Consider the following 25,188-nt stretch of genomic DNA (forward strand, 5'->3'; position numbering starts at 1 on the left):
TAATTATATAAATAAAAAGAAGAATCTAAAGAAAATATTCAGAAGTGGAAGTAGCAGCATAATTAAAGATTATATATTGGCCATGTGGTTTTCCCAACATATTTTCTTACTGGCCTCTTTAATATGCCAGAAACATCTAAGCCAAAAGAACTGTGTAGAATATTGCACACAGATATATACACACACACACACACAGAGAACTGGAAATCACTCCAAATGAAACAGCATTACTTTAATTTAATCAGCAAAGGGAAAGAAAATCTTGCTTTTATTTTTTTTTTCAAAGATTTTACTTTTAAGTAATCTCTGCACTCAGTGTGGGACTCGAACTCACAACCCTGAGATCAAGAGGTGCATGCCCCAACAACTGAGCCAACCAGGTGCCCTTAAGAAAATCACGCTTTTAGCTGAGCAGCTGCAATCATAGATTGCTAAAGTAAAATCATCAAAAGATGTTAAGTTAAAGACACAAATGTTTAGATGCTCAAAATTTGGAGACATAATAATGAAAATCAGTTAGTCATTTAAGAGCAATGATAGAAAAGTAACAAAAAATTTTTAAAACTCACACTTTAAAACATGGAAAATATAATTTGTTCTCTAGCCAAAGCAATATTGCCCATAAAATGAACAGAATTTTTTTCCACTTTAATCAGTTAAATAGTTCCAAAAGAAAATTTTCAATCTTTATTTTTTGAATAGTGCTTTTAAACTAGATCAGATTTCTCTCTTAGGAAATTTGGACTGTGTTCTCAAAGTGTCATTTTACAACCAGTTTTTTTTTTTCTTTTAAACCCAGAAATTATTATTGTAACCTGTTTCATTGTCAGATATATCTGTTTCTGGGAACATTTTATTTATTTATTTATTTATTTATTTATTTATTTATTTTTGCTGATTCATAGGGACACATATATCCCACTATTTATTTATTTATTTATTTATTTATTATTATTATTATTTTTTTTTTTTACAAATAGTTTACTGTCATCTGGGAACATTTTAACCACAGATTTTCTTGTATTACCATAGACTGCTTTTCTCTTCCCCACCTATAATATGTTTTCAAGTTTTGAATTTATTCTTCCAATAAACATGTTTCTCCAGATAGAGTACTGTAGTGTAAATCAGTCCAGTCGTGAACCGTCTAAAGGAAGTGTTGATTGGATATTGATCTAGGGTCAATTTATGCAAATTGTAACTATGCATTCATTGGTTTAAAAGGGTAATTCATTAAGAATGTTTCTTTTATGTACCTAGATACACATTTATGTACACAGATTCATAACTAAAACTTGTCACAACCAAATAATAAATTTCAACAGATGTCTATTCATTACTAAAATTAGCTGTGATATACAACTTGGCTAATGCAAGGTTTTGTAGGGTGATTTGCTTGAAGAATAAAATAACCAACCATAGCCTATTTTCTTATTTGTCTATTTCTACTAAATAAGGAGAAAATAATTCCTATGGTATCTATTTCCTAGCAGTATGTTTATATGTGTGCTCTAGTAAGCCAAAATAGGGAATCAAGTGAATGTTTTTATGAGAATAATTCTCCTACTAAAGGGATAAAGTTAAAACAAATAATTCACACTATGCAGTACTCCCCAACACCTCCCTGCCCCACTAAGCCACCCTAAGCAAAATGCTTGTTTTAAAGGATAGAATATTTTAAAAAATCACTAAAAAAATAAAAAATAAGATCAGGACACTGAATGAGATAGGACCAGGCACATGAGAAAGATACCAGATATTAAAACACATTAATGTAAAATAGTCCAGTAACTAATATGATGTATTACATTTCATATTGGCAAGTTACAGCAAGGTAAAGATAAAGCCTTCTCCAATATTGAACCCAAGATTCTAACATTGTATAGAAACATTTAATTGTGTATTGAACCAAACTTTTATAAATTATAATAATTTGTATACCCCTTCTTTTTACCCCTTCTTGTAATATTTCTTTGATTTTTTCCCCTCTTTGTTCCTTCTTCTCTTTGGATTTCTATGCTAACATCTTCATTTCTTGACTTTGACTATTTTCTTTATTCGATCTGAAAAGCATACCCTGAGAAGGGTCATGGAGTTTAATATCTCTTAAAATATATACTAACTCCATTTGAGGACTGAATAGTTTTCATTGTAAAGTGCAGTCATCTAAAATTAAAAATGTAGTTTTCTAAATTAGTTCTCCAGACTAATTATGATTCTTAAGATTTTCATCCCAATAGATTTTATTATTTTACTTAATTTCTTATCATTATTTTGTCATAGTGACCTTGCTTGCTAAACGAAAATAATAGTTTGGAAGAATATTTGCAAATACGAATGTTCTGGAAAATTCAGAATCCCTATGATAGCTTATAATGAACTACTAAATAAATATAATTATCTAAATTCTGTATGTAAACCACATGTTCTGAGATAATAAAATATAGTATCAATGCATTAAGCTAGCTAAGTTGCAGAAAATTTGCCCCAAAACACAGTAATTTTCAACATTACTTACTGAAAGTCTTACAGACTTTCAACACTTAAATGATCTGTTTTAAAATATACTTATTTTATTATTCTCAATTTAAAGAGTACAGTCTTTTCCCCAAGCTTATTTTGTCTAATATTACACAAAATTATAATAGGCACAAAAGTACTTTTATACTTTACATCTTGTTCAAATAACTTGTATTCTGGGGATGGTTAAACATTTTAAACAAAAATACAAGTTTTCTGTCATAATTTCTCAAAGGAGTTAAAAACAAATTCAATTCTTGCTTGAAAAATCTGATATGCATCATTAGTTACATCTTTAATCTGTTCCATTAATCTTATTTTGTTTAGTGAGTATACCAATTTTTAAATAATTATTAAATTCAGCAGGGAGAGTTTTGTAATGTAATTGGTTGCTTACAGAACCTGAAGTGGTTATTTGTTCTTTAGGATGGAGATACCTCCTACAACTTCAGCCCTTCTTCCTTTCTTTCTTTTTTTTAACTGACTGGAAATTTATCTCATTTTCTTGTCCCTTGACTAATGACTAAAGGATTCAAGCAAACGACTTAGTTGAAAATGTAAATTAAGCTGTGAAATGTTAATGGTGTGTTATCTTTATTTTTATGTGGAGAGGATCACAATTAAACTTAAGCATGAAATTATATGGAAATATATTGAACCCTTTTTTTCAGCCAGCAATCAGTCTGTTTTACTAAAAACAGAATAGATACAAATAAATGAGAACACAGTAGGATGTAAAAATGATTAGCTAGGAATATTAAAATAGGAGAAAACCTATCAAGACTTTCAGTTGGCAACAAAATCTAATTATAAGTAATGCCAAAAAAGCAGAAAATTTCAACCTAAACAATGTTCAGAAAGTTATCAGGGCTAGATAGAGAACATCTACATTGAGGAGTAGAAAGTAATTACAAAATAAAAGAGAGACAGATTTTAATAAGCCCGCTTTTATCTGTATTCAAAGTTATAGGATATAGTATCAGAAAGTCATCTACCCCCCTCACTACATCACCACCACACTTATACATTAACACTTTTTATGGAATTTAGGCAAAGGAAATGAGGTGGTCTAAGCAAACTTGAAAATAAGAATACCTTAAAATATAGTTTATAGTTATGATTTTTATAGAAAATACATGAAAAACTTTTGGGATTAAAATGTATCAACTTGGTTTTAAATCATTTCAAATATATGAGAATATATGTAAAAATATTTTTTGAACAACTCTAGAACAGAAGTGAATGTGTAATAATCATCAGTGTGTAACAAAAGAATAAATTATGCTCAATTAATTTCTACTATCATAGGCTGTCGAATACGCTATCATACATTGATCACTATTATAGACCAGTGGGCTACTTTTTAATAAAGATGTATTAAATATTTTATTAAATTTTATTAATATTTTAAATCTATTCTTTGTAATTTTCCAGTCATTACATTTAAAACAATCATTCAAGAAATTACTATTTAATGGCTTGTTCAATCAAAAATTTGGTTTTAGTCATTAGCGATAAAAGAAACTTTAACAGATTTTTCAGTAAGGATAGTGCTTAGACTTAGTGATTTTTTAAAATATAATTTATTGTCAAATTGGCTGACGTACAACACTAAACCTTATACAGAAGTCTTGTTGAGCTAATTCTTGAAAATAACTACATTTTATACATTTTATTTATTTTAAGTTTTCATTTTAATTCAAGTTAGTTAACTTACAGTGTTATGTTAGTTTCAGGCATAGAATATAATAACTCAGTACTTTCACACATCACCCTGGGCTCATCATAGCAAGTGCACTCCCTAATCCTCAACACCTATTTGACAAATCCCCCCCACCTAAAAACACCCTTTTGGTAATCAGCAGGTTGTTGTCTATCGTTAAGAATCTGTTTCGTGGTTTGCCTCTCTTGCACTACTAGGTATTTACCCAAAGAATGTAAAAATATTCATTAAAAGGGATACCTGTACTCCAATGTTTATAGCAGTAATATCTATAATAGCCAAACTATAGAAATAGCCCAATTGTCCATTAACTGATGACTGGATAAAGAAGTGGTGTATAGGGGCGCCTGGGTGGCTCAGTTGGTTGGGCGTCCGACTTCAGCTCAGGTCATGATCTCACGGTTCATGGGTTTAAGCCCCGCATCGGGCTCTGTGCTGACAGCTAGCTCAGAGTCTGAAGCCTGCTGTGCATTCTGTGTCTCCCTGTCTCTCTGCCCCGATCATTCTCTTTCTCTCTCTCTCTCTCAAAAATAAATAAACATTAAAAAAAATTTAAAAAAAGAAGTGGTGTATATACAATGGACTATTACTCAGACATAAAAGGGAATGAAATCTTTCCATTTGCAACAACATTGATGGAGCTAAAGAGTATTATCCTAAGCAAAACCAGTCATAGAAAGACAAATACCATATGATTTCACTCATATGTGGAATTTAAGAAACAAACAAGCAAAGAGGAACATTTTATAGATTTTTAAATGTGCTAGAAATCTGGACATTCTACAGAAAAATGAAAGTTACACAATTTCACAACCAGTTATATTTTATTTATTATATTTTATATTGTATTATATTGTCATTTTAATGAATTTATTATGCTTAAGTTAATAGTATAATTTAAACCACACTTATTTGTAGAGCATTTAGAGTAAATAGTTTCAATTTGATCTAATACAATTGTACTATTTTTTTGAACTCTTTTAAATGTGTATTTATTTTTGAGAGGGAGAGAGCGAGAGCATGAATGTGGGAAGGGCAGAGAGAGAGGGAGATACATAACCTGAGGCAGGCCACAGGTTCTGAGCTGTCAGCACAGAGCCTGAGGTGGGGCTCAAATCCACAAACTATGAAATCATGACCTGAGCCAAAGTCAGACGCTTAACTGACTGAACCACCCAGGTGCCCCCTCTTTTTTAAAGGTAGTTTTTGTTCAACTTGGCAACCTACTCTTTCTTGATTACTTCCATTCCCACCTGAAAAAGAAGAAAATGCAGTCATACGCACAGATTACAAACAGAGGGAATGGATGAGACTTCAACTGGATAAAAATTATGAAGACTTTATGGGCAACTAAAAGTTCAAAATCAAAGTGATACCTACAACAATCACCAGAACAGAATTAACATTTAATGAGAGTGGTAGAGAAGGAAGCTGAGATGAAAGCTTTCAATCTCAATTTGGACTCACTGATTATTTAGTTTAATTGCTCCTCAACAGTCAGATTCATTGATTGGCTTTTCCTTCCAACTTCCCACCTTTACTAACAGCATGAGCAAATCATTCCATCAGATGTCTTCCTAGCAGTGATTATGGCTCTCAAATTGGGTATTACTAATTACTGATACCCAATATTTGGGCATGGTAGTGTAGACGGGATCTTCACTTCATGTTTCCCACCTGCACAGTTTATTTTGAAGTTCTCAATCCTGATAGACATGTTCTATCCCTGTTGGAAGACAGCTTTTCATAAATCTTACATTTCTTCACTTCTAGGTATTAACAGCCAATTTGCTTAGATTAATTTATAATACAGAACAGTACAAACAGAAAATAGCTCACTCCCCGGTGATACTTCAGAATAGTAGATAAAAATTATTTCTTTGTTTCTTCCCAATAAAGGTTTGCTTAACCCAGAAAATTAAGTATAATACTAGAAATTCCTTTGGGGATTTCCTGGGTTTGGTGTCTTTCAGCTATAGCATAGAGCTGCTGTAAGATTCTGCATCCCCTTAGGGCTTGGGGAGTGAGGGAAACCACTACACACATGAAGTTTAGTCAAACTGCTTTGCTTAGAGTAATAAACTGTCTAAATCTGTTGGGCTTAGTTTGTCTTTAGCAGCCAAATCGACAGAAACATGGCAAGCCAACGTACCAGCTGCTACCAAGCCCTGCTTAGGAACTGCTTGGCTGCTTGGTGATACTATTTGGACAGCATGTTGTCCTCATGCTCATTTAATGGTCAGACTTTTAAAGAAGGAGATAAGTCATTTAAGCCTCTAGTGAATCTTTTACACAAATGTAAAAGAATAACAAATTGTCACTAACACTTTAGGAAATACTGCAGCACAAAAGGAGAGGTAGGTACCTCATTTAATAAATAGAGCATCACTCTCTGAGAAAACAAGAAAAGTCAAAGTACAGTAAAGAACTTTAGAATAATTAAATTGTATTTTCTAAGAGAATGGATAAATGTAGGACAGTTTTATAAAAAAGGTCATTTGAAACAATTTTATTTGAAATAATAAAGAAAATTTTTAAAAAAGGATGATATGGAAAAAATAGTCAAGGATAAATCCAGCAGGTCTAATAAGCAATTACAAACCTAGAAAAAGAAGAGGTAAAGGACAGACAGAGGGAAAGGAGAAAAAGAGAGATAGAGAGAGAGAGAGAATAAAAATAAAGATCAGAAAATGCAAAAATAATAAAATATTAAACACCATATTTATCTCCCAAAGCAGAGGTCAGACATCAATGATTAAATCGAAGGGACTCCATAAAGAATTAAAATGAAGGCATTTAATTTCTAGAGCTATTATCACAAGATTTCAAAACCATAAGGAGAAGATCTTTGAATTAAGTATACTAAGAATATCTTTTCTTTTTTACTATAATTAAATAAAAATCAGATTCTGACTAGACTTTTCAACAGCAAAATTGGATGTTAAATTAAAATGACACAATTTCTAAAGTTTTCTGAAGAAAAAATTTTGTGGGCCATTACATATTTAGTTAAGCTTCCAATTAAGATATTGAAGAAAGCTGTTATAGACATGGCAGAAAAAAGCAAATAGAAAAAACAATTTGAAGGAATTAGAGAACATATATAGAAAAGTCTCATACAACAGCTATGTAATATTAACAAATATTAATATAGAATGCAATGCTAATACATATAAGTGCATATATGTTACACTCAAAAAATGAGAGAGTACTCTTTGATTAGCTATTGCTGCCTAGCACCACAAAATGTAATGACTTGTCACAACAACAATAATATTATTTGCCATAGTTCCTCTCTCTGTCTGTCAGTCTGTAAGTCTCTTTGTCTCTCTCTGTCTCCGCACTTCTCCCTGTGGCCTACCCATGCATAGTTGGGATTCCTTAGAGCCTGATAACTTCACAATGTAGCTAGATTGCTTACACAGGGGCTCAGGGCTATAGTCTAAGTGTTACAGCTCAGAAGGATGTGACTTTTTCACTTTTTCCCCCAATTTTTCTGACACAGTCTAGAAAATTATGCAGCAATACCTTAGCTACATTCTGTTTTATTACAAGAGAAAAGGAATAGATTGCATCTCTTAATGGGGATTCCAGAGAGAGTATGGAGCTATTTTTCTTGAATAGGCAGTGGCAAGTTATCAGAAGGGGATAGGGTAGAAATACTGTTGCCGTCATGGGTAGAAAATGTTATGTGCTAGATGTATATAATTTTAAAAAGTGAATTCATGTAGAAAAAGAGTTGTCTTTGGAATATAAAGATATGATATCAAATATAAAACTCTCAACAGACAGCATGGAGAATAATATTAGGAACATAACCTATAAAGTAAAGCAATAAGACCTAGAGATACAAAATCAGAGCTAAGTGACAATAAAATTAAAATGAAAAACAGGGGCGCCTGGGTGGCTTAGTCGGTTAAGCGTCCGACTTTCGCTTAGGTCATGATCTCGCGGTTTGTGGGTTCGAGCCCCGCGTCGGGCTCTGTGCTGACTGCCAGCTCAGAGCCTGGAGCCTGTTTCAGTCTGTGACTCCCTCTCTCTCTGACCCTCCCCTGCTCACGCTGTCTCTCTTTCTCTTCTAGAAATAAATAAAACATTTAAAAAAATTAAAAAAAATAAAATGAAAAACAATGTAGATCAATATCTGAATAATAGGAGTTCTAGAACAGGGATAATGGAGGAGAGGGGATATCAATGAAAAATTTATTAGAATGTCCCATAACAGAGAAAGCAGAACGAAAGCACTTGGTGAGAATCCTGAAATTTTGAAAGAAATATAGAAACACCAATGTTTCTATACCCTGAATTTTCAGGAATCTAGACAAACAGATTTTACAAGTTTCCAGGGAAAAATAAATCCCCGGCTCTTATACAATGATCAGACATCAGAAATACTTCAGAATTCTTAACAGCAATACTAATAATAAGATGAAGGAGTAATATGTTCATATTCTCAGGAAAAATAATATCCAGCTTTGACTTCTTTGCCCAAAGAGAAAATACACGTACATCCAGTATTTGGAAGTCACCTCAAAATTGAACAGTAACAATAACACAACAAAGAAAGAAGCATACTAGAGATTGGAGAGGCAGAGGAATCTGATGAAGAAAAATCAGAGCACAGCAGCTGTAAAGAGAGTCTGAATCTCATACAGCTCCTTTGGGAACATGGCAGAGGCTCTGGGAGATTGTCTTCTGAAACATGAAAATTGTTTTAGCTTCAGCAACTTGAAAGGAAATTCACAGAATTGTGGAAGACTTGGTTGTTGAAAAAGGAAGAGAGAGAGAGAACACAAAGGATTTAGGCAAATATTATTTGTGAGGAAAAGAGAAAGTACAAATGGTAACAAAGATAACATGTTTGAAAGTAAAATTAACCATTGTGGGTATAGAGGAATAGACCCCAAATCAACTCTGTTTTAAAAGCTGACCTTTAGTTATATTAACAAAGAAAGTTTGAAATGAATGCATGTACAAATACTAACAAAAGTAAAGAATGATTCACAATACGATAACAGAAAAAAATTTCTAAAATATAGTGGGATGGTTCTATCAGATTATAGGAAAAAAAGTCACAAGAAAATTATGAGGTAGAGTTTAGTGGAAAACTTATATTGATTATAATTGATTGATGCTGATCTGCATATATAATGAATTTTCTTCAAATTACTATAATTCAAATTGCGGTTTTGCACACTAGAAGCAGCTATACTAATTTAAAAGGTACATAAAATGATCCCACTCGATAGAACAGTCTCTAGAAATCTAAAACAAAGTCTAATGAATTCAGATGGTAAAAATCAGCTAAATAGCAAAACAAAATGCAAAATTATATTGAAGGGAGCAATATGTCCTTAATGTATGGAGATAAAAACAATATTTGAGATTAAGAAGTGATCTTATGTTTAAGATTATACTCTTTCCAATTTAACCTATAAATTGCAATCCCAATCAAATATTTAGCAACGTTTTTTCTGTTGTTGTTGTTCTTTGTTTTGTATTTTTACTAGAAATGAACATGCTGATGCTAAAAATACGTGTGGTGAAGATCAATAATTGCAAGATAATTTTTTTAAGATGGTTAATAAAGGGCACTTATTTAAACACATACCAGTCATTATGAAGCTCCAGAAGTTGGGTGTGTTCTTAGTACTTAGACTATAACGGTGCCTATAGATAAATGGAACAAAATAGAATGTTCTAAAAATACTCATGGTTATGAAGAAAAAGGAAATGTTTTCAGAAAAGCGTCAGCTTTCTTGGTCTTTTGTGCTTAGAAAAGTGGGGGCTTGGACACCTGAGGAGGGTTCTGGGTCTCTTCCCAGTCACTGCTGGTGGAGGGCCTTTGCCGGATCCAAAAGCAGGTCAACCAGCTCCCTCACGATGTCCAAGAGCAGGTGTGAGGCCTCAGCTAGCAACCACAGTGGCAGTTCTGAGGGTCCAGTGTCCCAGGTCCAGAAACAGCAGAAACGACGTGTTGCCCAGGGTGGGCTGCACAAGAGACCTGTCTGGTGCTGCCTTGACAGAGGAAGGGACATCCTGTGCTCCTTCTGCAACTCTTCTGAGACTGAGGCTGGACCTGGCGCCTCATTAGCCCAACACCAGACCTGCCCTTTGTCTGGGACTCCCCAGCTCCGCCTTGTGGGCCTTGCTGCCTCATGGTTCAGGAGAGGGGGCAGCCAAGGACTCCAGCAGACCCCATGCTGGTCGGTGTGGCCTGACTGCGTCCAGCGGGGTATTTGGGGTGGATTATTGAGGTTGTGCTTCGCCGGGGAGGTAAGCAGCACCCCCACGCAGGTGTGAAGCGTGAGGAGCTGGAGATGAGGATCACCAGGAGCTGAAGAAGGTGAAGCCAGGGCCTTCAGCTGGAAGCCATTGGTCCTCAGCAGCCTGATGTCCAGCATGTCCTGGGTGATGCTCCCCTTGTTGGAGCAGTGGTCAAAAATAAATACAAAACAGAGCTTGCCTGTGGTTACATAGAATAGCTTTAGGGGACAGAGTTGGAATTAAAATCAATGGTTTAACCATATCTACTGTAAGTCCTTAAGAAAAAAAAATAGATCTGTTGCAAACCCCCCCCCCCGCCCACATACACAGCATTCGGATGATAAAAGTGAGCTAAACATCCAAGAAAAGTGGATTTAAAAAATATTTTAAAATATTAAAAGTGAAAAGACTCTCTGAGGCCATATATATGACTGTGGGTTAGGAAAATATTTTTTGAGTAAGATACAGAAAGAAATTAGCATAGAAGGAATGACCAAAAATTATGACATTAAGATTAAATATTTTCTGGGATGAAAGAAATTATTATCAATGTTAAAAGAAACCGACAAGAAGAGACATTTGTGATGGCATGAGAGCAAATTACTAACAGTCAAGTATTTGCAGAATTTCTTACAAACTGAGAAGAATATGACCAACAGTGCAAGAAACACACAGGACAAAAAATACAGATGCACAAGAGATAAGCGGAATGGCCTATAAAACTTAAGCGAGGAGGTGTGTCTCATTCAAAGTGACAGCAAGTGCAAAAGCCTGAGGTAGAAATACTTTTAACTTGTTCAAGAAACAGGAAGGTTAGTATGAGTTCAAGTGGTTAAAGGCAGAATGGAAAGAGATGAGATCAACGTGACAGGCAAGGGCTACCTCATTGGGAATGTTGTAAATTAGGGGGAGAGAGTGTTCTAAACGGGACGGGAAGCCATTGCTCCATTTTGAGCCTGGTAGCGGTTATGTGTCAATTGGCATTTTTAAATAATCGCTGGCTAGTGAGTGGAGAGCAGTAGCCACAAAGTGTTGGAAATAGAGGAGGGAGACTGCCTGGAAGAAGCACCACAGGTTATGCTGGGGTTTGTTGGGATGGCAGCAATGGAGGCAGTGAGAAGCCCTTGGAGTATATTTTGAAGTCAAAAAAGGATTTGCTTCTGGAATAAATGGGTAAAGTTGGGAGGAAAATCAATGACCTCTAGGTTTTTGGTCTGAAAAACTGGTTGATAAGTATGCAGTTTACTAAAATGAGAGGAGCTGCTTTGTGCAGAGGGTGGAAATGAAGCGTTTTGTTTAGGATGAGCACTATTACTCAAATTGTAAATATATAATATATGGAAGAAAAAGATTCTTCAGGATGCTGACATGGGTAAGGATGTAAGGAAAGGAGTGAAGGGACAGAGAAGGCTTCACTTGTGTGAATTATGTTTTATTTTCATGGTTGTTTGGCTTAAAGCAAAAAGGATCTGACATACATTTGGCAAAATATTGACGTTAATGGAATCCTGGTACTCACTTGTTTGGTTTATTATTCTCTATGTTTTTCTTCGTATCCCATTATGTTGACATCCATTTGGTGGGGATTATAGCCAGATTTATAAGCCTGAAGTTGATGGTGCATGAAGAGATCAGATGCTATGTGGGAAGACATCAAAGATAAATTATGCTAACTTTGTATTGAAGTATAATAATCATGCAGAAAAATGTGCATATCAGAACTTCACACTCCAGTGTATTGCACAAACCGGTTTAAATTTAGAATATTTTATTTGTTCAATTTTTTCATGTTTATTTATTTTTGAGAGAAAGAGAGAGAGTGTGAGTGGGGCAGGGGCAGAGAGAGAGAGAGAAAGACACAGAATCTGAAGCAGGCTCCAAGCTCTGAGCTGTCAGCCCACAGCCCGGTGTGGGGCTTGAACCCATGAATTCTGAGATCATGACCTGAGCCAGAGTGGGATGCTTAACTGACTGATCCATCCAGGCGCCCCTAAATTTAGAATAAATTAAATTTCTATCCCCTTTTCTTTATTTCTATGATGTTATTGTCATGTACTTTATTTCTACACATCCAAAGACATTACTATTATTCCTTTGTATATTCAGTAATCATTTTTTATTTATTGCATAATTACAATTCTAGTTCTTTCTTTCCCTTCAGAAATTTTATTTGAGACTTTTTTCTTCCATTTTGAAAACATTGGTTTCATGTTCCTTTTACTAAATGCTATCTGAGGTAAATATCCTTCATTTTTCTCTGCAATCATACATATTTGACTTTCCTCTGTGAGGTGTGTTTTTAAGCACAGTGTAGAATTTTAGGTTGCTATTTTCTGTTACTGCTTTAAGATGTCATTTCACTGTGTTTTGGCTTCCATAATTTCTAATAATTGAAAAAACCGCAATCAGGGTTAAAACTTGCTGCTTTGAAGTTCATGAATCTTTTTTTCCTACTTTTCCAGTTTCTTTATATGTTTTAATTTAAAAATGTGACTATAATGGGATTCATTTGCTTTTACTTTTATTTGTCCTTCTGGAGCTTCTCGGGTTTATTATATCTGTTGCTTGATATCTTATACCAGTTTTAAAAAATTTTCCCCATTTTCCCTTCAGATATAATTTGTGTTGCATTCTCTCTTTTCTCTCTTTCTGGGAATCCAATTTCATGTGTGTTGCAACTTTTGATTTGATTTCACAAGCATCCAATGATCTTATCTATTTTTTCTCATATATTTTCTCTCTGCATTTCAGTTTCTATATACCTAAGTTCAAGTTGGCAACCTATTTTTACTTTCTGAAGGACTAATCTTGTGTTTCACTATACGCAGGCTGCTGTAAAATCTCTCTATTGATTTATAAAAGCCAGCTATTGTATTTTTCATTTTAGAATGTTATTTTGATTCTTTTTTATTTTCATTTTTACCTGGTTTTTCCATTTTCCTTACATTTTCAAATATACGTAATTACTTTTCAATTTTGTCTTCTAAATACAATATGTTCATTATCCACAGTCTCCTGCTCTTCTGTTTTTACTTTTGCATAAGTTGTATGATCTTACCTTTTTGCACATATAGTAACTTTTTATTACCACATATTATGTATAAAGAACTTAAAACCTCCAGAATGGGTTAGTTTTCACCAAAAAGTCTTCTTCATTTATTGGATTACTTGGTCACCATGTATGATCACTGATTTTGTGTGTCAGCTTGACTAAAACATGAAACTCCATTTTGTGATCAGACACTAGTCTAGGTGTTTCTATGAAAGTAATTTTTAATGTAATTAATCCTTACAATCCATAAACTATAATTAAATCAAAGTCTCCTCCATAATGGGGGCAGGCCTCATCAATCAGCTGAAGGCCTTAAGAGCAAAAACTGAAGTTTTTAAGAGAAACCTAAAACTGTAATATAGAAACCTTGTGTGAGTTTCTAGCCTGTTGGCCTGACCCAAGATTGCACCTCAACTCTTTCCAAATTCTGAGATTTCTCTCTTTCCCTACAAATTTCAGACTTTCTAGCTTTCACAATATCATGAGCCAATTCCTTATCATTCTCTCTCTAGATGGGTAAATAGAAAGAAGGAAATAGATATAGATTTCCTATTGGTTTTGTTTCTTTGGGGAACCCTAACTAATACATTATCACAATTCAATCAGGGATTGAGGAAGATCAGGATAAGTAGTCATTTGGCAAGACTATGTTTATTACTGCCTATTGCTTTTCTGAGATGGTGAACCCTTCAAGTAAGAGTGTTTCCTGGCTCTTTGCTCCAAAATTCCACAGTTCTACTCTTCAAAAATAATCATTTGTTTGAAGCTGCTTCACCAATTGACAAAAATCTCCAGGAGGGAATGACCAGAGTGTTTTGCCACTTCAGCTTTGCACAAAGAACAATACATGTCCCCTGCTTTATTTTCTCCCCATTTGTCAAAGGGTCAAGCCTTTACTTTTAGCTCTTAGTCAATTTGACATTCCCTTGAAGAGCATCACACTTCACCTATTCGCTTTTGTTTTTCCTTTTGGGTCTGAGAACATCAAGACTCTAGGAGTGTGGGCAATTGTATTCTCGCTTTCAGAGGCTTTTAGCCTGGACCTCTAGCCATCTACAGACCCATAATTCAACAGATGTCTTATGAGAAGGCATTTCAGCACCTTCATTTCTCCAATATTTTCACTCCATTACCATGTGAACTCAAAAATCACTCCTGTTTTCTTCTTAGCCTCTTTGGACAGTTACATATTTTTACCTCCAAACCTAGCCCAGGACGGACACATTCCCACAGGGACAAAGCAGTTTCCAGTCCCCAGCTCATTGTTTCCCATTCTCTCCTTCCAAGTTTTAGTCCATTCAGTCCCCGTTCACACAGCAATCTGGCTTTGGCAATATGTTTTCCTTGTAATCTATCTGGTTGTTCTATATGTTGTCAGTGGAAATGTTGTAGTATTATTACCTACCTTATCCTACTTTTAAGATAAATTACAGATGTTTACAATGACTTACCATACAGTTTCAGAGACAAATTCGGATTTACATTTCTATCCCTAGGTCTTCACTGAAAAATTTAAATTTATCCCCTGACTGTGTGTGTGTATGTGTATTTCACCAATCCAATCTCATAATTAAATGGAATTTCTACTAACTTACAAATACCATGTTTTTCAGTATAAATAATAAGGTTTTCTTTACATACATGTGTAACGTAGCCTAACTGCTGATCCCAGTTTTCATTATGGACTTCTAACTCCATTTCACTCCATTCAGAATAGTCAGCCTTTCCAAGAAAGTAATGCAAAATGAAGTCTTTATTCCTCATATCTGTGGCATTTGATGCTGATATTTACTTCCTTCCACAAATAAATAATTAGGTATGATATACTGTGAAATGATGAGTCCAAAAGAATAGAAACTTGGTTCTTATCCCCAAAGGAAATATAATCGTAGTTCCGTAAGGACTTATAAAAATAATAGTTCAAAATTAATACAGATGCTATGAAATTTTATACACACACACACACACAAATTATAATTGGGCACAAAGAAAGAGACGTTAATTCAGTCTTACAAAGAAGTTTGAAGAAACTGGATTTTCAGGGTGTATAAATGTGTGTAGTGGGGAAGGAGACAAGTTATAGAGGCATGACATTGTCTCAGAACTAAGTTTCCTCATTTAATGAAGATATGATAGTCTCTCAGTCAAATGAGCAATCCCTTTTCCTGAAGAGGACATCTATCTTGATTTCTCAATTCCTTGTTTTGTGTGTGGAAAAACACAGAAAGTTCCCCTAGAATAGTTTATAACCTAGTGCTCTGTGGCCATATTTCGAAAGATATTTACACTGTCAGAAACTACCTATAACGTTGCTTTTGTATTTTACACACAACATACACACACTCACACAGAATCAAATACACACTTACATAATTTCTTTTATAGGATAGCATTCATAGCCCTTTTTAGACTCTTATTTAAGCCCTCAAGTGCCTCAAAAAATCAAAACCCTTTTCATTTTCCTTGACCAGACCCCCTAGAGATGGCCGGCAGCTGCCTGGTCCTTCTCCTTTGGGCACCCAATCATGTACTTGTTACTCACTGGCTTTCAAGATGAAAGCACCTTTACAAGTCTCAGTGGCCCAGCAGCTTCAAATACCGCCTCCGCAGCAAAATCTCCAAAACTTCTAAATCCTAAAATACCACACTTAGAAGTCTCATCACTTTCTTCAATTTATATTAGATCAATCCAGTTCAAAAATTACTTATTTAATAAATTCCATCAAGGCAGATGTATCCTTAGCCCTTTGCTACCTTTTACACCTTCTATTGACAGCCCTTTGTTGGTGAAAAGAAGGGAGGAAGGATTCTCAGCTGTTCATGTAACCCATACATAAGTGATCATTCTTATTCATTCTTTTCACCTTATTGATTAGAAATAAAAATCTCTTGGTTTTAATTATTTTGCATTTACTTAATGACTTAGACACGTATTTACATATATTCCTATATTATAAATCCAAGATGCTTAAGAAGACTTCTCCAAGTGATAGGGAGGAATGAAGTATAAAATGTTTGATGAGGATACTTTACATAACTAAGTGTTTTTCTAGACTATAACAAGGAAAATGCCAGGCACCTAAAAGAATATGAACATTCTCTAAAATATTTCCCCAATAACCCTCTTTAGAAAGGATAAACTCGGGCACCTGTGTGGCTCAGTTGTTTAAAGGGTCTGACTCTTGGTTTTGGCTCAGGTCATGATTTCACAGTTCATAAGTTCAAGTCCCACATTGACTCACTGTCTCCCTCTCTTCCCCTTCTCCAGTTGTTCTCTGTCTTTCTCTTTCTTTCAAAATAAATAAGCATTTTTATTTTTAAAAAAGAAAGAATAAACTAATACATCGTAAAGAATGTGACTGCAGTGTATTATACATATCATTTAAGTTCTTGAAGCAACTAATGTTCTGTACATGTGTCTATGGAAAACTTAACTAAACCCCTTCAGTGTAATCTGGGTATCTTTACAGTACTAGCAAAGCAATGGCAAGTTGAGACACTTTAAGATGTGGGTTAGCAATAGTTCTGGCAGATGTCATGTCTTCTTGCATTTTATTAGACTCTTGGCAAAGAAGGCTGACCCGTTGCAGGGCCTTGAGTAATTTCTAATGGCTTCAAAGAGTGCACCCAGAACTATAGGATGATTCCAAATTAGACTCCCCACTCGGGGTAGTCCATAAGCAAAAACAAAACAAAAACAAAACAAAACAAACAAAAAACCATACAACTTTCAATAGGATGAGCTCTTGGAAGACCAAATGAGAAAAGGAATCCTTACTTATTGAATCCAGACTCCACCGGAGATTTTCCTCTTGGAGGACATTCTCTAGAGAACCCTCTCAAATGTGGAAAATAAACCACTTATTATTATTATTATTATTTACAGATCCTAAGCTATGCAGACATCATTATCCATTCATCATTTAATCCTCTATACTTGTCTCTGGTCCAAGAATGAGATTGTTCAGAAAAGTATTTACTAATCTAAATCATATATTTGGTGTATTTTAAAATTATAGTTGTCTTTATAATCCATGTCATTGATAAACTTTAGTTTCTCCTCCTAATTTTGAAGGAAAAATTGTTTCATTGGGATTAATAAAAAATAGCTATATTTTTCTACATCATGAATAATAAAATAATGCCAGTCTTACTCTGTAAACTTATACTCCAATTAAGATTTGCCACTACTCTTCCTTTTTTTTACCCATCCTCAACAAAATGAGTAACTATGTATTTATTTCTGACCAGATTGTATTTACTTGCTTTAACATGCTTTCATCTGCTTTCTGATGCTAACCCATCTTTACTATTTTTTTTATTGGATGCAAATTTGAAATATTTGATTCAATGTCTTATTTTCCATTTGATATTATATTACTCACAAGAGCAATTAGAGCAAAATGCTAATAATATTACTACCAGAATAGCACAATGTATTTGCCACATCCTGGGTTTTTTAAAACAAATATAGAATATATTGGCTGTTTGAAGGAATACCAGGCATAAAATTATCACTATTCATTAGGAAATCTATTCAATAACTTCTGATATTTTTTAAGTTAATGTACATGTGCAAAAAATTGTTAAACTCATAGGTAGAGCAAATGTTACAGTCCTATAAATTCATCAAAATTTATCCTTCAAATAAGTAGTCTGTTATAAATATAATTCTAATATAGTTTTACAAATAAAGTTCAAATTTTATCTTCTATCTTTTTCAGTTTTTGGAATAGAACCAAATACCAACAATTAGCAATATCTAAAAAGGTATCAGTATTCTGAATGAGAAAGAATCTCACACAGCAATACACAATTCTCTAAACCAGTAGGAATCATAGCTTTCCTGGCAGTATTGAAAGACAGATTTTCACTTTGTATAACTTGCTCTTCATTTGTCCAGACAAGGTGAAACTATATGTAAAAATCTTTAATCAGTTATTCTTTTGGTAATAAATTAAATAAAGTCCCTGAACTTGATAGATAGGAACTTTGATTATTTTTTTATATTTCTTCATTTAATGTGAGGAACTGAAAATAAAAATGAGCATAGTAAGAGATAAAGATTCCATGAACGTAGCACCTAACCCAAAGCGTAATCTTAATTTAACTTCTGTGTCATAAAGAAAATAACTGATCATATCTCAGTTTCTTCCTCTTAAAAAAGAGATGACCTTAAACTAGATAAGCTACAAGACGCCTTTTAGCTTACAAACTGTGTTTTAGACAAATACCTTAAGATGACGCATGAAATATTACAAGATTATCAGAAACCTGCCACATTTAAAATTAACAGGCTTTCAATAAATAATTTGTGATTAAAATATTTCTTTAAATTCGATAGATTGCTTAGCTTTAATTATTCAGCTACTCCATACAAGCAAACGGGTTATGTAATTAACCACATCTAAATAGAAAAGTTAAATAATAGGAGGATGACTTTTAAATGTGCAGCACAGTGACAGTTGTTCTATTTTCATTAATTGTCACATATCTTGCCACGTCCTTTATCTGCTTGTGAATTTACAAGGAACCCAGCAGGTTGTGAATTTTTAATACGCTTTCCTCAAGGAAAGAAAAGGTCAGTATTAACATAAAATTCTTCTTAAAGATTTGTGGCACAAATGTTTCACACAGGAGAACAGGTGTTACCGTGGAACTAAAGCCACAGTAATCTGACACTTTTCCTGTGTTTAAAGAAAACTTAATGTCCCACATAATAAAATAGCACGAGGTCAAATAAATACAAAAGTTATTTCCAAGTGGATGCTGTAAGTTACTTGGCACAAGATCCCTAATTCTACTTCTCGTAACATAAACCACTGATTTTGTTCAATTAAATATTTAATATCCAAGTAGTGATACCTAACGTCCAAATGAAAAAAGGAAGAGTAATGAGAAAGCTATCGTTGTCAGGACTAACTAATCCTGGTCTGATCTTTACTTAGTAAATTAGTTGGAATCTGAAATAAAATTTTATTCCACACAAGGAATGAGGAACAGAGACGTTGTACCAGGGAAAGGGTGGGGGAAAATACACAAAAGAAGAAGTAATTAAAATAATAAAGAGAAACTTAAAAAGAAGAGAGGGCACTTACGCAGGAGAATATATTAAAGAATTTTGTCTGCTGGTCTCTTTCTATAACTGCTGGGAAATTAGTAACATCAACATACCTGCTATAAGTTAACTCTTATCTCTTAAGGGTTTCAACCAGAGTTTCAATCATTCAGGTCTCAGGGGTTCTAGAAATGTATTTCTCTGCCTTATAATAAATGTAATTTCTTTACTGGTTTGGTTCCCAAATATGTTTGTTTAAATAATATTTCAATAAACATAGGCCAATGTTAAGCCTCCATATATGATCATTTGGGCCCTTTATTCTAATTTTAATGTTCCTTAAAAAAAGAAGATACTTTGGAGAGCCTGGGTGGCTCAGTCAGTTTAGCACCAACTTCAGCTCAGGACATGATCTCACCGTTTGTGGGTTCAAGCCCTATGTGGGCTCTGTGCTAACAGCTCAGAGCCTGAAGGCTGCTTCAGATTCTGTGTCTCTCCTTTGTCCCTCACTTGCTCACAGTCTGTCTCTCAAAAATGAATAAACTTTAAAAAAAATTTTAAGATACGTATATGCATCTTTTTTTTTTTTAATATTTTTATTTATTTCTAGGAGAGAGAGAGAGACAGCGTGAGCAGGGGAGGGTCAGAGAGAGAGGGAGTCACAGACTGAAACAGGCTCCAGGCTCCGAGCTGGCAGTCAGCACAGAGCCCGACACGGGGCTCGAACCCACGAACCGTGAGATTATGACCCAAGCGAAAGTCGGACGCTCAACCGACTAAGCCACCCAGGCACCCCCTTTTTTTTTTTTTAATGCAAGTTCTGATGGTTTAAGAAAAATGCATTATAAGCCTGGCTTTGTAAGACCAAAGCTTATAAATGCCTAGGTCTTGTTTTTTTCTGTTAATTATGAGAAAGTTGGAAATCCTTTCATTTTGATTCCTAAAATCACTGTCCAGCTCCTAACCCTCGTCTCTTTGATTTCGTTCTACCATGTTCAATATTCTAATCCAATGGAAACTCCCACAGTATGTGATCCAATTACAGGACTTATGCTTTCATTCTGTAGTGTAAGTTAATGTAAAAATCCTGCTGTGATTCAGATTCCAAAACTGAACTTTATAATAATTGAAATCTCCCCATTCTAGCATTTTCTTTTGCATGTCTAACTGATTAGAATAGCAGAACTGGTCTTAATGCTTCCCATCTTGCTGTATATCCTTCCTCACTCCGAATCTACATTCTGTATTCATCTAGTGTTCTGTATAATTTGAAAAATGCCAAAAAAAAAAAAATTCCAAGTTTATACCTCCAGTCATCCTTTATTTGGTAGTTTAGGTGTTAGATGCTGTAGGAAATCCTCACACACAGCTGTGGGCCTGTGAATTTCTATTACACACAATATTTGGATTTTCCATAGCAATAGAATGGAATCATTGATTTACTTATAGAAGTACTTGATTCCTAGGAGAGTAAACACATATTCCTAAGTTAAAATTGTTGAATGAGGGGCACCTGGATGGCTCAGTAGGTTGGGCATCTGACTTCGGCTCAGGTCATGATCTCACAGTTCGTGGGTTTGAGCCCCGCGTAGGATTCTGTGCTGACATCCAGCTCAGAGCCTGGAGCCTGTTTCAGATTCTGTGTCTCCCTCTCTCTCTGACCCTCCCCTGTTCACACTGTCTATCTGTCTCACACAAATAATTAAAAACATTAAAAAATTTAGAAAAGAAAAAAATTTGAATGAATAGACAATAAAAATCACAACTGTGTACTACAAATCACACTTACCTGAACAAATAATTGATAATATGATAATCTTTTCTTGAGTTCTTTTGATTCTCAGACAGAATAAGAACTATGCAATGCTTATATCTGCTGTTTGGAAAACTGCCACTGTTGCACATTCATGTAATTGGAAAGTTTCCTGGCAACTATGTGTGTTTTCAGTTACTAAAAAGCATCAATCTTGCGACTTTTTGAGAGTGGTTCCCTGGACAACACAGTCATATGTTGCTTCTGAGAGCTTTCTACTTAAAAGCAGATTATCTCTTGAGTTTTTCAACCTTACCTTGTTGTTTGTGAATGGCTAAAAATGCAGTAAAAAAACTATTTGTCATCTGGCTCCTCTCTTTCTTTAAAGTACATATCCATTTGGGTCCCCCCCCCATATATCTATAATAATGAGTTATTTGTCCAGGAATCAGAAAAAAAAAATCGAGGTTGATCCAAATTTGATGGCTAAAGGCTAGTTACTAAAAACCATTAACTAAAGAGTAGACTGCTGTCATTTATTTATTTATTTATTTATTTATTTATTTATTATGTATTTTGACAGAGAGAGAGAGAGAGAGAGAGCGCATGCACAGGCACCTGTGAATGGGGGAGGGGCAGAGTGGGAGGGAGAGAGAAAAAATCCCAAAGCAGTCTCCTTGCTGTCAGTGCAGAGCCTCACATGGGGCTCAACCTCAGGAGATTATGACGTGAGCTGAAATCAAGAGCCGGACACTAAATTGACTGAGCCAACCAGGTGCCCATGTGCCCCAAAACTGCTTTTATAGACCTAACAGTACCAGCAATACAATATTTTAGCTGTATGTGTGTTTTAAAATATATATTTAATTTAAAAGTTTTATGTTCATGTAAAAGTGTTGTCAGAGCCAAGTAAGTTCGTTGACATGAGCTCCAAAAAGAAGAAAAAATTTTCAAAAAAATAAGCCTGCTTTAAATAGGAAATAATCAGCTTAATATTTCTACTGGCAATTAGATGAAAATGTTTGTTGATGTAAATAATCTAAAGCAAAATATCAAACCTTTTTAGATAAATATCTAATGCTAATTTTTGCATAATTGAAGGATGTTGTCTCCAATTTTTAATTTTCTAGGCTACACTTCAGTGTGCCTGTTCTGCTTTATGACTAAATTTTGTGTAAATACTAAAAAAAAGAAAAATGCTTGTGATGATGCCTCAGCTGTAATAAAAGCCTTATAGAAGTTTAGGAAGTCTACACATTGTTTTCATATTTCTTATCTGCTAAAAAACAAAATAAAAAATTTAAAAACATAATCTCATTGCAAATAATCCAACTGTGAGCCCAGCATAGAAACTGTTCATTGGTTGGGTGGTTCAATTTAAGAAAAACTTATAATCCTTGTGTTTTACAAAGGCAGGTTCAGTCCCTCCTACATGTAAGCTCTACCATGCAGGGTAAGAATTCCATGGAGAGCAAGGGGTATTCACATCTAGAAACTGCATATCTATTCCCAGGTCATATTCAATGTACTTGGGACTCATTATATCCTGCCAAAACATCCCTGAGCTTGTTTCTAGGTCCAAGGAGGCTCTCTCCTCCAGGTCAGTCATCCAAAAGCCAAACTTACCAACTATTATATGCACCCCTAGACACTGGAGGGCAGTCCTAGGGAGCATCTGTTAAAATACAACATAGATGGAACTTGCCCATGAAAACCTGGAATCCAGGAGTAGCATTTGCACTGAGATGCATTGTGCACTGGGCTGAGATGCCCACATGAATGCCTGCAAAGGTTCTTGACATGATGAGTGGATTCTGGAAGATTAGTGTTGTGGGCATAGGCAAAGAAACAGACTTGTTTAGCATTGCCTTGTTGTTGCACAAAACTTGCCTGAGGTTATTAAGAAGATAAATTTGACGATTTAGGAGACTACGTAACATATTTTATTGTAGAATTTATTGACTTGATTTATAATATTAAAATGTATAAACATCTATTTGTACTCCTCTGAGTTTCAAAAATATCTGTGGGATGGTCTCTCTCTCTCTCTCTCTCTCTCTCTCTCTCTTTCTCTCTCTGTCTCTCTCTCTCTGGTATGAACCAGTAAATAATGCATAGTGCTTCCAACATAGGAGCTATGCCTCACACACCTTTGCCTGTCTTACAGTTAAGCTATCACTAATTCTCCAATGGAATGCAATAACTAATAGTAAGTTTATAAGAATTTCCTAAGTAATAGGAGAGTAAGAGAATTTTACACTCAAAAAGAAATGAGAGAAGTAATATTTACACAAGCATATCAAGACCAATGACATAGCTTTTAATTACCTATGAAAATGATTATTTACCAAGCAAAGCAAAGAGGGGAACTGTGGTTGGATTATTTTTTATTAGTTTTCCCCATGTAAAGTAAAAATCACACTGGTATGTGAAAGGCTAGCCTTACTGTTTAAGATATATAGATGAGTGTGTTCATACTTATTCAAGTCACATTTCAAGAGCTACGATAACTGACCCCATTATTCAGTGATGGGACATGAGATACTTTGTTCGAATTCTTTCAGCATTATGTACTTTTAGACATTATCATGGATATGCTCTTTTTTATTTCCCTTAGCTTCATTCAGACCAAGATAAAGGAGATGGATCACTCAAATATATTTTATCTGGAGATGGAGCAGGTACTCTTTTTATTATTGATGAAAAAACAGGTGACATTCATGCCACAAGAAGAATTGATAGGGAAGAAAAGGCCTTTTATACTCTGCGTGCACAAGCTATTAACAGAAGAACTTTGAGACCAGTAGAACCAGAGTCTGAGTTTGTGATCAAAATCCATGATATCAATGACAATGAGCCAACGTTCCCTGAAGAAATTTATACAGCTAGTGTCCCGGAAATGTCTGTTGTAGGTAAGTTCACTTATAGGAGTTATCATGGTATGCAAAAAGTGTAAAAAATAATTACCAGAAATTCTTAAAATGCTATGATCAGTTAATTGATATTAACTATTTGACATGTTTGATTCTTTCCTAAGAGTACTTATTTAATTTCCTCAGATTGGAAATGAGTTAGAAAAAAAAGATGAATCATTTTCTTACATGCTATGGATTCGTAAATCTTTGCAAATAAGTAGATACTTCCTTATAAAACCAAAGAAAATGCCATTAAAATTTAGTAGAAAACTATGAAAATATAATATCTTTGTCACATGGATTTGTAGAACAGCTAGGTAAAATTCTGACCCCAAACATATTATAAGCACATTCAGAACACTGTAGATGTAATATAAAGTCTTAGTATACATACTTTAGTTAAAATTTGCCTAAAGAATTTGTCTGGTTTATCTAGATGATACAAAGGATGCAATTGATTATATTATCTGATTCATATTATTTTAAAGCATATTTTTATTATAAGCATAATTCTGCTGATGTAAATCTCCTATTCAAATAAACTAGTTGAAATACCACAATCACATATTGGTATAGAAATACAGATTTAGACAGATATAGAAATTACATACAATCACATATTAGCATAGACATACAGATCTAGGCTGTAGAATCTGTAACATGGAAGGCATGCAAAAGCTGATTATAACATTCAAGATAATGGAACTTTCTTTTTCAATGAAATAAACAGAAGTTGTTATTTGTTATTTGTATGCAATGAACATTAAGATTGCTTTTCTTATTAAATAGAGAAGGACAAAAATCAAACATCAGGAAACAAAGATAACTTTTTTTTTGGAAATAGATATTTAGAATTTGGTAAAATAAATTTATTCCTCAAGCATGGGAGAAGTCATATAA

The 25,188-nt window shown here is 34.3% G+C and overlaps 1 protein-coding gene across 1 annotated transcript in view; it reads left to right on the forward strand.

Annotated features, from left to right (window-relative positions):
* Positions 1 to 25,188, forward strand: part of LOC120224597 (cadherin-10) — a 189,103-nt gene that overhangs the window by 105,370 nt on the left and 58,545 nt on the right. The window contains exon 3 of the mRNA XM_039222856.1: positions 23,991 to 24,285. Coding sequence (XP_039078787.1) covers positions 23,991 to 24,285 — 295 coding nt within the window. The remainder of the gene's footprint in view (positions 1 to 23,990; positions 24,286 to 25,188) is intronic.

This window comes from Hyaena hyaena, unplaced genomic scaffold (genome assembly GCF_003009895.1).
Source record: "Hyaena hyaena isolate Hyena2069 unplaced genomic scaffold, ASM300989v1 scaffold_1198, whole genome shotgun sequence".
In the NCBI taxonomy this organism is placed as follows: domain Eukaryota; kingdom Metazoa; phylum Chordata; class Mammalia; order Carnivora; family Hyaenidae; genus Hyaena; species Hyaena hyaena.